The sequence below is a fragment of the Pygocentrus nattereri genome, chromosome 4, assembly GCF_015220715.1.
Source record: "Pygocentrus nattereri isolate fPygNat1 chromosome 4, fPygNat1.pri, whole genome shotgun sequence".
Classification (NCBI taxonomy): Eukaryota; Metazoa; Chordata; class Actinopteri; order Characiformes; family Serrasalmidae; genus Pygocentrus; species Pygocentrus nattereri.
This window is the reverse complement of record NC_051214.1, coordinates 14,244,963-14,257,464: the sequence shown is the minus strand read 5'-3', so window position 1 is coordinate 14,257,464 and position 12,502 is coordinate 14,244,963. Positions and strand designations below refer to the sequence as shown.

The following is a 12,502-nucleotide window of genomic DNA, read 5'->3' as shown; positions in this document are numbered from 1 at the left end:
GGAGAGGCTGTGTGCCTCAGCAGAAAATGAGATTCATCAGACCAGGCTATATTCTTCTAGTCTTCAGCTGTCCAATTATGATGAGCCTGTGTCCACTGCCGTCTCAGCTTTGGCTGACAGAAGTGGAACCTGATGTGGTCTTCTGCTACTGTAGCTCATCCACCTCAAGGTTCAATGTGTTGCGCATTCTGAAATGCTTTTCTGCTGAATACCACTGTACAGTGATTATCTGAGGTACAGTTTTTCATTTTCCATTTACCTTTCTCATAAACAAGGGGTTTCTACGCAGAGAAACGCCACTCACTGTATGTTTTTTCTTTACTGTACCATTATGAGAAATACTCAAACTAGCCCGCCTGGCACCACATGGCCAAAATCACTGAGATCACATTTTCCCTCATTCTGATGGTTGATGTGAACATTACCTCAAGATGCTGGCCTGTATCTGCAAGGTTTTATGCACTGTGTTGCTGAACACTGGTGCTCCTAATAAAGTGCTCAGTGAGTATATGTATATGTATGTGTGTATATGTAAATGTTTATATATGTGTGTATGCGTCTTTGTGTGTGTATACTCACTGAGCACTTTATTAGGAACATCTGTACAAATAGAAATCTAATTAAAAATATGCAAAAATATTTGCATCGTTTAAGTGAGTTACTGTTCTGCAGTTCAGCTGGTGGGTTGAGCATGTGTCTAGTGGACGGGTATACATGTGACGATTTTTCCACCTGGGGCTTCCATGCACAGGGTAAACAAACAGGTGCATGTGGGGCTGTGCAGCAGAGCAAGCTGAGATATATACGGGGGCTCAGGTGTGAGAACTTGCTCTCTCACTCACAAACACACATCCCACTCAGACGGTGATCACGCATGGCCCTGTACCATCTGACCCTTTGTGTCTGGAGTGAACAGAAGGCAGCACCAGCTCCACATTTAGCACGTCACCAGGGTGTAGCTATCTTGTCACAAAGCCCAACACTACAGCTGTCTCACCTCTCTCTGTTGAACTTGAGCGAGTGCAGCACGGCCGGTCTCTTCTGACGCAGGTTCCATAGGTGAATGCTATCGTCGGCTAGAGCACTCACTAGCGCCCCCTGTGGAGCAGAGAGAGAGAGAGAGAGAGAGAAAATTACCATTAAAAAACAGCCTTAGACTTTATTGAAAGAAAGAATAATTAAACTGATTAGATCAATAATTCAGAAAAAAAAAATGTTTTCAACTTTGTCAAATACATCAATGGGTATACACAAAAACACATATTTAGGAGTCGGTATGCAGAAACAGACCAGTAGCAATAGATGATTATTGTCAACAATGTATGATAGGCTGCTATTTATATAAATGGACAAAACTAAAGACAAAATTTAAACTGCCAGTATTGTTGCAGCTTTGCGTTGGACGTAATCTTTATATAGGTGAATGATGACATCTACTACAGCACTCACTAGCACCCTCTGTGGAACCACCAGATAGAGCGAGATAGAGAGAAAATGGCCATGAAGCAGGTTTTAACTTCTTCTCAAACACGAACCTGAACCCACAATGAGGCTGCAGCTCCATAAGTAGCCTCCTCATTATTCTGAGTTTCTGTCGGGTTCGAAAATTCTAGAAGTAGTCGTGGGTGGTGGAAGTATGTGTGTGAGAGAGTGAAAGAATTGGAGTGAGAAAGAGAGAAACGAAGGAAGGAGAGCATGAGTGTGCGTGGGTGAGAGACAGAGAGAGAGAGAGAAAGTTACAGAGAGACAGAGAGAGACAGAGATGGAAAGACTTGGGTGGTGAAGAGAATGAAAGAGTGGGGAACAGAATGCAATGCTGAAATATCTTTTTTCTCCCTTGGCATTGCTATATACCAACCAAATAAATGCAAAGAGAGAGTGAGTGAGGCACAGAGAAACAGGCATAGAGAGAGTCTTTCTCATGGTAACAGGAGCTGAATTTAAAGCAGATCAAGACATTTTCTCCCAGGTGATGATGATTCACAGGCTGTGTGTGTGTTTGTGTTTTTGTGCGTGTGTGTGTGTGGTGGAGACAGAGGCGGTGAGAGATCTTATGCCTTCTCTTGTAGGCTCTACTTTTGTGCTGAGTCACACACACACATACATACAGGCACACAAACCTACGTACAAGAAGGGAGGTGTCCTAACATAAATGCATAATTGGTAGCAATAATGTGTTTTTCATTGCATAAAAATAACACAAACTATACAATGAATGACTTATGAGCCTTATCACAACATTAGTGCAACATCTCATGACTAAGAGCCCTTCTGTTCTCATACAGATGTTCTCCATTTGGCCACAGTCCACAGTTCCCAATTTAGCCCATTACTGTGCTATAACTCTACCTACAAAAAGAGGGCGAAGCTAGCCATCAGTTATCTTTTATAGTGTTGCCTTATACTGTAACACAGAGCATGTAACAGGAGGATTTTCTGCTTAACACTGGCTATGTAACTTCTCAGTTACATAGTTCAAAATCCTGGCTGTTTCAGATCATGTTTTTATTACTGTGGCATATTTGCAGGGGGTAATTGCTAAAGCTGATTTAGGAATCTGGAAACCTCTCTGGTGAAAATGTGTAATTGCATGTTAAAAGAGTATTCAAAGAGAATAGAAAACTTATAAGAATAGAAAAGTTATCTAGCGCTGTGAAATCTTCATCAGTGTAATGTTGAGACCTATAAATTGAGCCAGATTTTCTCATTTACATTTACGGCATTTAGCAGACGCTCTTATCCAGAGCGACTTACAAAAGTGCTTGTCATTACTTCAGAATATCTCATGTTAATAAAGGTCGACATAATTTTAAAGAGCTTTGCTCTAAATTGCTACCTGAAGTTATCTATGCATTGAGACCTAAAACAAATACAACAAGTAGAAAAATACCTACAACCTCATTGAGTCTGTGTGTGACGTTAATATGTAAATATGTATGGCTTGGTCTGAAAAACTCCTGCAAAATCCAGCCTGACATCTCTATTTCAGGTTTTGGAGGGGCACTCACAGCAGTGCATATACACCATATTTTAGCATGTGCTTTTTCTCCTGACCCAGCAATGCTACTTCTGTGATCCATGCATCTTCTAAACCACTTATCCTTCTGGGTCACAAAAGGTGCTCGAGCATTCATCAGGCGGAAGGCAGAAAACACTGGACAGGTCACCAGTCCATCGCAGGGCAGACACACAGGCATATACATTCACACCTAGGGGCAATTCAGCATCTCCAATTGACACTGCATGTCTTTGGACCATGAGAGAAAACCAGAGTACCCACAGGAAAACTATGCAGACAAGGGGAGAACATATAAACTCCACACAGAAAGGACCCTGGTCGTTTGGCCAGGGAAACAAACTCAGGCTCTTCTTGCTGCGAGGTGATAGCGCAACCCACTGTGTAAAGCTTCATAAATGCACTAATAAAGCATTATATGGCATGCATAACACCTTATAAGGGACGGATGGCTACAAAGAAGTTTACTTCCCACAAGCCATCACTCTCTTGGACAGTTAAAATATTACATAAAAACAATATTTCAGCTTCAAACTGCACTTCAAAAGTATTGGTATATAGTGTCAAGTTCAACTCCATCCTCTGGAACTGCCGTCTCAAACCAGTGTTTGTTCTAGCATCTTACTTACCTGCCATATTACCCACTGATCTGACTGTCACCTCATTAATCCCTTTCTCTGCCACCATACACCCTTTAACTGCTGCTGCACTCAGCAGTTACCCATACTTTGCACACTGTAAGGTTTACCAGTAGAAGAGTGTGTGTGTGTGTGTGTGTGTGCCTGAGTGAGTGATGGTAGGAATGCATGTTTTATTTTATTTTAGATTTATTTTATTCACTACATGTAAAAGTCTTACTGATACTCTGCACTGTGAGCTCCTGTGAGCCTATGTAACATGCCTGGCCAATAAAGCTTGATTCTGATTCTAATACCTGGTATCAGCTTGTATAATTGCTTTTAAGTAGTTATAATTATATGCATAACACTTTGTAAAGCAAGAAAATATGGCTTCATAAAGTCAAGCCTAATGGTTACCATTTACCTATTTCAAATTCATATTACATATCAAAATAGTTTTTCAGTGAATATTTTAAAAAAGCTCCAGTGTGTGTCAGACATCTGCTTCATTTTAGGTAAGTTGGTAACAACTGTTGTGATGGGTTTGGATGTTACACAGAAATATACCAGAACCTTTTTATAGTGCATTACATATTATAACATTACAAAGCCATGTTCTCTTGCTTTACAAAGTGTTAGGCATGTAATTATAATTACTTATAAGCAATTATACAGACTTTTGCCAGGCATCATTCCAATTTAATCTTTGTGAAATACTTTACACTATCTAATGTGATAAACCACAGTGATAATTTCTAAACAGTTGCACACACTCAGTTCTACAAATTTTCACAATTACCTAAGAACATATCCCCCCTGCTTTTTCATTATGTTGTAACTGTTGCTAAATTTGTTTGTCTCAACTTTTAAATAATCCATATTATTTGCTGTTATATGTCCTGTTAATTAAGAAGTAATTCCAAAGTATCATGCCCGTATTGATCACTTTATCTGGCTATGTTGTTACTTTGTCACTGACTTTTTACAAAATTTGACGTTGTTGCTCAACTGCCTTTAAACACCTGGCACTAAAGAGCTGCACAGAGATAAAGAATTCCACAAGTTTTCTGGATAAACTGTTCTGTCTCTACTACTAGTCTTAAAAACAGGAGGCAACTGGGTGGATCATTGTTTTGAACTGTTCATTTTACCAGTTTAAATACTTTAGTTTGACAGACTGCCAGTTCTTGCTATAGAGAGGCACATAAAATGTATGCATGTTGGCCATCAGCTGTAGTCTTTGCAGTGTGAAACTTTGCAGAAACTTTGCAGTTTCACAGAAGATGAGAAACCTCATCTGCCTGGTATGTCTGGCAGGCTTCTGATATCGCACGTGACATACCATTGTCTGATCATACACCCTATCCATCACTGTTTGATCATACTTTCGTTGGGAGGATGCAGTGTGGAGGCAAGTTGCTAAAAAAAAAAAAAAAGCTCTCTAACCAACAGCAATAAATATGGGTTTGCTGCATGCTTTCTAGGCAGTAAGTTTGCTCTTTGTCAGAAACAAGCTCTGCTCTTGTTATGGTTTGGCTGTTCTTGCTGTAGGCTAAATTACAAGCTTACGTCCTATAAATCTTCTAAATCTTAACCACATGAAGTACCATAAAGACTATTGTTACTGTAACTATGTACTGTTCAATAACTGATGTAATAATAATGTAAAAATCTTTTAAGCCCTCATTTATGTTTTGTGAGGGAAGCCATTCCATGCATGGATGGCTGCTGGGCAGCTCCATCAAATTAACAAGCATCAAAATGGGTTGGAAAAATCTACCTTGCCCTGCTAGAGAATATTCTAAATATATCAAGACAGATTCAGGCATGGCCTAATGCAACACATTAAAATAAACTATACCAACTCTGTATATACCCAACATTTACAGACATCTCAGTGCTTATACAGCCCCAGCTATACATAGGTCCAGTGTTCAGCACTGCATTGTCAGAAACAGCACTGTAGCTGATTGAGACACTCAGGAGGCTCTGATTTCTCGGAAAGTGCTGTGTCCCACTGATAATAAAGAAAAATAACAGCTCTTTAGGGAACACAGTCTGCCCTACTGTGTTTTTGGACACTGTTGTATTTTGGTTTGATTTTGCTCAGTAACAATATGCCATCTCCATCTTTACCAACTAGTAGTTGATTTGGACCTTCAATTTGTCACGATTGGCCCCTCCCAGTCCTGTCCATGTGTTCGTGTTGTGTTTTGGTTTAGCCCGCATGTTCTTTGTTTTGTTTTTTTAGTCCAGCCCCCTCGTTTCGTGACTCCACCCCAATTGTTTCCACCTGTGTTCCCACCTCTTCCTCACGTATTTAAAGCCTGTGTTTTCCTCTGTCTGGTCGCTGGTCTTTGCACTGGTCTATGTACTGTTGTCTGAACTGTTTGCATTGTTGTCTTGGATGTACTGTTTATATGTTTGATTTTACTTTATGTCTGCCCCCCGATCAATCCGTGTTGGCTCTTTGAACCTGAACCGTTTCGACCATGACCCTGTATTTGCCCATAATAAATGTCACTTATCTCTGCATATGCGTCTGCCTCCTCGCTCCCCGGCGTTACATAAATGAAGAGACAAGATCACAACTTTGTTTCTTTGCAGTGTGCTGTTCTCTATGCTGTCTGCAATATAGGTCTAAACAAGTGTGAGTGTGTGTGTGTGAGAGTGTGTGTGTGTGCCAGAGAAAGAGAAATCTACCCTTCTAATCGCACAAAACAAGTACAGGCCCTCATATCATCTGTTATGATAATGATATAAATAACTTACGATCTTGAGAAAACAACTGAAAACCACTTGTTATTACAGAAAATCAGTTGAAAGAAAATACAAATTTATGGCCCTATAGGGCTTCCTTATTTCAGCAAAAGACAACAACTTGCTGAAAAACTGCAAAATAAACATACCAGGGTCATGGTCATAACAGTCCAGGGTCATTGAGCCAACACAGACATGACAAAAAATAAACGCCACGCAGGCCAGAATACACAAAACACCACAGGAGAAAACATACATCAAATATAATACAAAGACCAGCAAACTCACAGTGAAATACACAGGGCTTAAATACAACAGGGGTAAGGAGGATTCACAAGACACAGGTGGTAAACACAGGTGGTTACTATCAGGGGCAGAGTCTGAAAACAAGGGGGCAGGACCGGGAGGTAAACACCACAAATGCACATGGACAGGACTGGAAAGTAAACAAGAGCACATGGATGACTGGGAGGGGCCAATCATGACAGTTGTAGGTTAACACTGGGCAAGGCCTGGTCAAATTGCATATTCTTCAAACTATGAAATGAATACAACTCCAGCAAACTATTTTAAAAATAATGTTTTTTCTGTTAATGCATTGTTACTTTATATTTCCTTAACGTAATAATAAAAAATATATCATCTATCATCAATCAGGAAACCCCCTTTGGCAGATATCACAGCTTGCAAATGACTTATCAGCTTCAGTTTCTTGACTGACTGTGTCACAACTGCTTCCAGAATTTGCTGATATTTAGCAGAATTCATTCTTCCATCTACCTATGTAATGTATTCAAAACATAATAGATCCTCCCACCATGCTTAACAGTTGGCAAGGTGCTTTTTCATCAAATGCTGCTCCTTTATTTCTCCAAAGATAACTCTGGTGATCGTGGCCACTTCCATTTTCACCTCATCAGTCCAAAGCATTTCTTTTCCAAAAATGCTTCTGGCTTATCTAGACATTGTTTTGCATAATCCAAACATAGTCATAGGTAAGGTTTCCTTCTGATCACTCTTCCATGCAGATCATGACTATGCTAAACATGCCTGCAGGTCCTTTGTCCGTATACTTTTAAAATAGAAAATCAAACCAACATGACATCAAGCATCATCTTTTTAATAGTTTGATCTTTAGAAGATATGATGTATCATAAATTATAAAGTTATCATGCATTGCAATATTACATTTTACAATATCCCCCCGCCCTATGTATCAGACACTAAGAAGTAGAAACCTCTTAGAGTAAGTGGTCCCTGTAGGCCCCTTTGAAGGGAAGACTCATGGGAGAAATGGGTGCTGTTAGTTCCCTACACAGGCACTCAGGACCACAAGTGGGTTCTTGACAACAAAGGCCGTGAGAGGACAGATCATGTGAGCCTCTGGTGGGCTCACCCATGATAATTTAAACTGTCTCTCAGGATTCAGGGACATGGACAGTCGTTATGGAGGAGAGAGAGTGACAGAGAGTGGAAGCAAGGGACTAAACGAACAATGAATGCACTCACCTCGTTGATGAGGAATTGTAACTGGATGACAGCGGCTCCGCTCTCGTGCTGACAGTAACATTCCACACCGGGCCGACCAAATCTGTGTGGGGGTGAGTAAAGGAATAAACTATTCCAGGGTGTGAAAGGGGCATGAGAACCCCTGAGAGAGAGAGAGAGAGAGAGAGAGAGAGAGAGAGAGAGAGAGAGAGAGAGAGAGAGAGAGAGATCACAATAAGACAGTAATTCTCTGTAATAGAAGCATGTCAAAGTGGATAAGTGTGAAGCAGAAAGCATTTTCAGGCATTTGTCAGTCATCCTTTAGGACTACTGGACCACCCACCAGCTAATTACTGCAGCCAGTCTCTCTTTGGCTATTGGCAGTGAAACCCTCTCAGTGACAGTCAAGCTCCACTCCAGGGACTGAGACTAGAAATAGAAACAGCGTCCATCCTGTCCATGTCACTGAGACTTGAACTGGTTCTTGTTCTTTGAAAAAGTTTTGTTCCATGCTGTAGGTTATATTTGGACATGCTTGTGAACGAAAGGAAAACTTGTACCCTAACAATCAGAATTGTGCAAACTGCATGCTTAAATCAACATACTTGGCTAAAACCATCTCAAGTTCAGTAATCAAACAATGCACAGAAGTACAGACACAATTCAGCATTCAGGACTGCCAGTTTTGCTCTTTCTTGCAATGCAACATTCATTATTCTATGCATGTAAAGGGACTACTGGTTGAAACTTCATCAAATCATACTCATTGAACAGCTACAGAGTAAGGAAATGTTAGATGCCTATATTTGACCTACACTATCATGCATTTGTTTAATTTCCAGCCCAAATAGCCATTAGGTACAAATTATGATTTATCCAGGAGATATCTCAGAGAAGATTAGATAATATAATCAATTTGCATAAGGAAGGGAACATCAAAGGGGAAAAAAGCTTTCAGAACTGGAAAAATTCTAGACAGATATAGAGAAAATATATCTCAGCAATCATGTAAGAGCTGGAAGACCACAAAAACGATCACAATCAGATTAAATAGTACTTAAAACCAAAAACTTAAAGCTTTTATCTCTGAGAGTTCTGTGAAAATCAAGCCCATGCTTCTTTGAGTTCTTAAAAATTACTCAACACTATACATCTTATATTTCTCAGGAGGCTGAGAAGCTACCAAGAAACAGAAATAGACAAAAAAGCACAACATTTGTTGGTCAAACAAAGAACAGCATAATTTAATGTATGAGTGATTACCTGAAGCAGAAAATGCTTCTAAGACTGAACTTTGGAGCTGTCAAAAAACATCCCTGCAGGTTTCTTTGAAAAACTGAAAGCAAGTCTCTTGACAAGAATGAAAGCTGTAATAAAGGTAAAGGGTGACTACACTAAAATTAACATCATACTTGGTTTCAGAGGTTTCTGTGTAGTGTTCTGTTAAATGTGTTACCAGCCTGCTTTTGGTTTTCCTGACCTTGAAAAACAAATAACATATATTTACTGTCCATTTGACTCGAAATTAAATATATGTAGGGTAGTCTCTGACTTTTTGTTAAAGAGTAATCTCAGAAAGTGCATAATCAAATTATCACCTTATTCTGACAAACACAGTGGAGCAAGTTACCCCAAATCTTTCATATTCACTGAATGAAACACGACCAAATTACTGAAACTCATGTTGAGTGTTAAATAAGACCGGGCTGTCTACAGACCATAGTGTTCTGTAGGTCCCATGAAGGGAATACTTAAGGTAACCACAGTTCTTCATTATAGTTTAATTATTTCAGTCCATTTAGTGAGGAAGGAGATAAGTATGGACCCACTTAATGGCTCACAGTCACCATCTCCCACAGAAACATAAATCAACATGACTTATGGGACTCTAAATACAGAGAAGCAATAGAAATCAAGGTATATGTAAATGTTAATCCCTTACAAAGAACTGTAGCATGCATTTGAAGACTGAAAAGCTACAAAGAGCACCATTTGTAATCATAGCGCAAATCATAATGAATTCTCATAATATATTGTAGTGGCTGAATAGTTTGTTTGCAGGCCTCTGACTATACTGCAGAAGCCCAGCGCTAATCTAATGATAAGCTCCCCTGGAGATCACTCAGCCACACACTCAGTATTTCCATATTTCCGTAGCAGTGGAGAGGAGCAAGGGAGAGAGAGCCTGAAAGATAGCAAGGGGAAGGGGGTGGGGGGGGGGGTGGGCTGTGGCGGTTCAGTGTGGAAAGCTAAAAAAGCAAAGTGGAAAATAAATGGTTAGAAATGGTCAGCAAGAGTGAGAGATGCACAGAATAACAAAAAAGAGGTGAAGTATCTTGTCCTTTTTCAGCCTATGTGAGTGAATACTGAGAGCTTGTGCTTCCAGGAGAAAGCTCAGACATGGATGGAAAAGTGCTTATTTGAAGTTTCTCAGGAGCAAAAGGGAAAGAGCAAAGGGCAGAAAGCATATCTGAAGGGTGAAGTGACACCATTTCTCATGATTGGCGGGACTGAAGACAGAGAGAAGCAAGTCAGGCCTTCATTCTACAGTGACTATAGAAAACGCACCAAAAACCAAACAGCACCACTTTTAAGATGTGATTACAGAGCACACACAGAGCTAACAGATATCTACAGAGCCATTATAGGCAAACATACAGTATAACCACTTCTCAGTTCAAGGGTAATCCACTCAATTTTCTACTGCATAAAAATTATTCAGATATCAGTACTGGATAAATGCAACTGCACCACAACTCTCCAATACACCAGTTTACAATGGGATGTCCTTGACGTTTAACCTTGAGTAAGCAGTCTCACACAGTGGCGCATCCCATTCATACTCCAGTATGCTGGATAGGGGTGTTACAGAGGAAGCACGACCCAGCACTGAACACATCCTTGGGTTTCACACACCAGCACACATATGCATATACACAAATGAGAATGCATGAAGCTGCCTGATCCCCACTGTGTCACGGGAAAAGAAAACATGCCAATATTGCATAAAGGGGGCTAACAAAAGCAAAAGCAGAACAAGAGTAATTTTTTTTGTGAAAAGAAAATACTACTATATACTAATTATGACTTAAATCCATACTTAAAGAACAGCTTTTTTTTTTTTTACATCGAACAAAACCCAATTCTTCCACTGCAATGCTACTCATAGCTAGCTAATGCATGCCATTTAAAATCAGATTGTTAAGGTAAATGCACTCTTTTACACTAATGACTGCTTAATTCTATGTAATTCATTCACTGAGATACTGAGAAAAATAATATACATAAATAATATAAAATGGTATTTATGCATCCCTAAGTGACAATTTAAGTATAAGTTCTATTTCATTTTCATATTTTCTATCCTTGTAGAATTCAGTAACAATATATGTATTGTTTTCTGTTCTATAATTCTAAAATTGTATTTTATTATTTTCTTGTACAAATAATTTGAAAATACAGGTATTCTCTCCACCTATTCCTACGCCCCATGATGCTATGAGTGACCTGGACAGAATTTCTGATGAAGCATAAACAGATAACAGGCCTGTTTGATTTAACATACACTGTGCATTCCAGCTTATTTTTTATGTCCACATCATGGTAATATACACTGTTATAACCACACAGGAGCGAGACAGCTGTAGCTGTTCACCACCCAAGCTGCGCACGCTGAGAAACGTCTTGATGACAATACATATATACATGAATACAATACACAGCCTATTAAAATGTGCAGTGATTGTGGTTATTTTCACATTTTAAATGTATATTCTTCAAAGAACTGTAATATCTGATATACAAACACCATGAGAGCTGGCAGCTTACATGGTGTGCTGCTGGTAAAAATGTTCAGCTCCTTCTCCAACTGCAACTGGCCACTCTCTCTGACTGCCAAAGCTCAGATCAGCTCATCTTCAACAAGCCCAACGTGTTAAATGCTAACGACATTCTAAAATACTACAAACATATAAATAAAGATGTAAATAATCTTATTCCTGTAATCTCTACTGTTGGGATGCTTGAATGCTTTTGTGGTCATGTTTGCAAACAATTTATCAACAGAACCTTTCATATATTAAATTAAAATGTTGTTTATACTGCCACATACAGACACAACAACATAAAGCAAAGGCATTATATAGCAATGTTTAATGGGCACAAATTTCAACAAAGTGGGCTTTTCAAGCAGTGATTATAAAAGCCACATAAGTCCTTAGAGGTTTATAATGCTGATAACACTCCTCTTCTTGTCATACTTCAGCCTCACTTAGCTGTAGCTACAACCTGCACATTGTCATAAAAGGCTTCAGAGACATTTAATGGGACATAAAATGATAACTTTACCTGTAAGCCCATATACCTTGACTTGGCTAAGTTAGTAATGAAATACAGTGGTCATGAAAAATATATATGGATATATATGGATTTTATTACATAAACCTAGAATTCAGATATGCAATGCAGGTATTGTGCTGCTAATATTCCAACATCAAGTTCATTCAGCAGTGCTGTGGTTGTTTGTAATGAGATTAAGCCATAATTGCTCCAGCAATGGCAGGAAAACTTTTTGTTAAACCTCAATTTTGAAAGTATTTTGACTGACATATTTGAGTGC

The 12,502-nt window shown here is 39.2% G+C and overlaps 1 protein-coding gene across 4 annotated transcripts in view; it reads right to left on the bottom strand.

The window, feature by feature from the left end:
• Window positions 1–12,502, bottom strand: part of stxbp5a (syntaxin binding protein 5a (tomosyn)) — a 157,553-nt gene that overhangs the window by 105,526 nt on the left and 39,525 nt on the right. For all 4 annotated transcript variants that reach the window (XM_037537997.1, XM_017712994.2, XM_037537996.1 and 1 more), the window contains exons 3-4: window positions 7,906–7,987; window positions 998–1,098 (exon numbers count right to left, since the gene is read on the bottom strand). In XM_037537997.1, coding sequence (XP_037393894.1) covers window positions 998–1,098; window positions 7,906–7,987 — 183 coding nt within the window. The remainder of the gene's footprint in view (window positions 1–997; window positions 1,099–7,905; window positions 7,988–12,502) is intronic.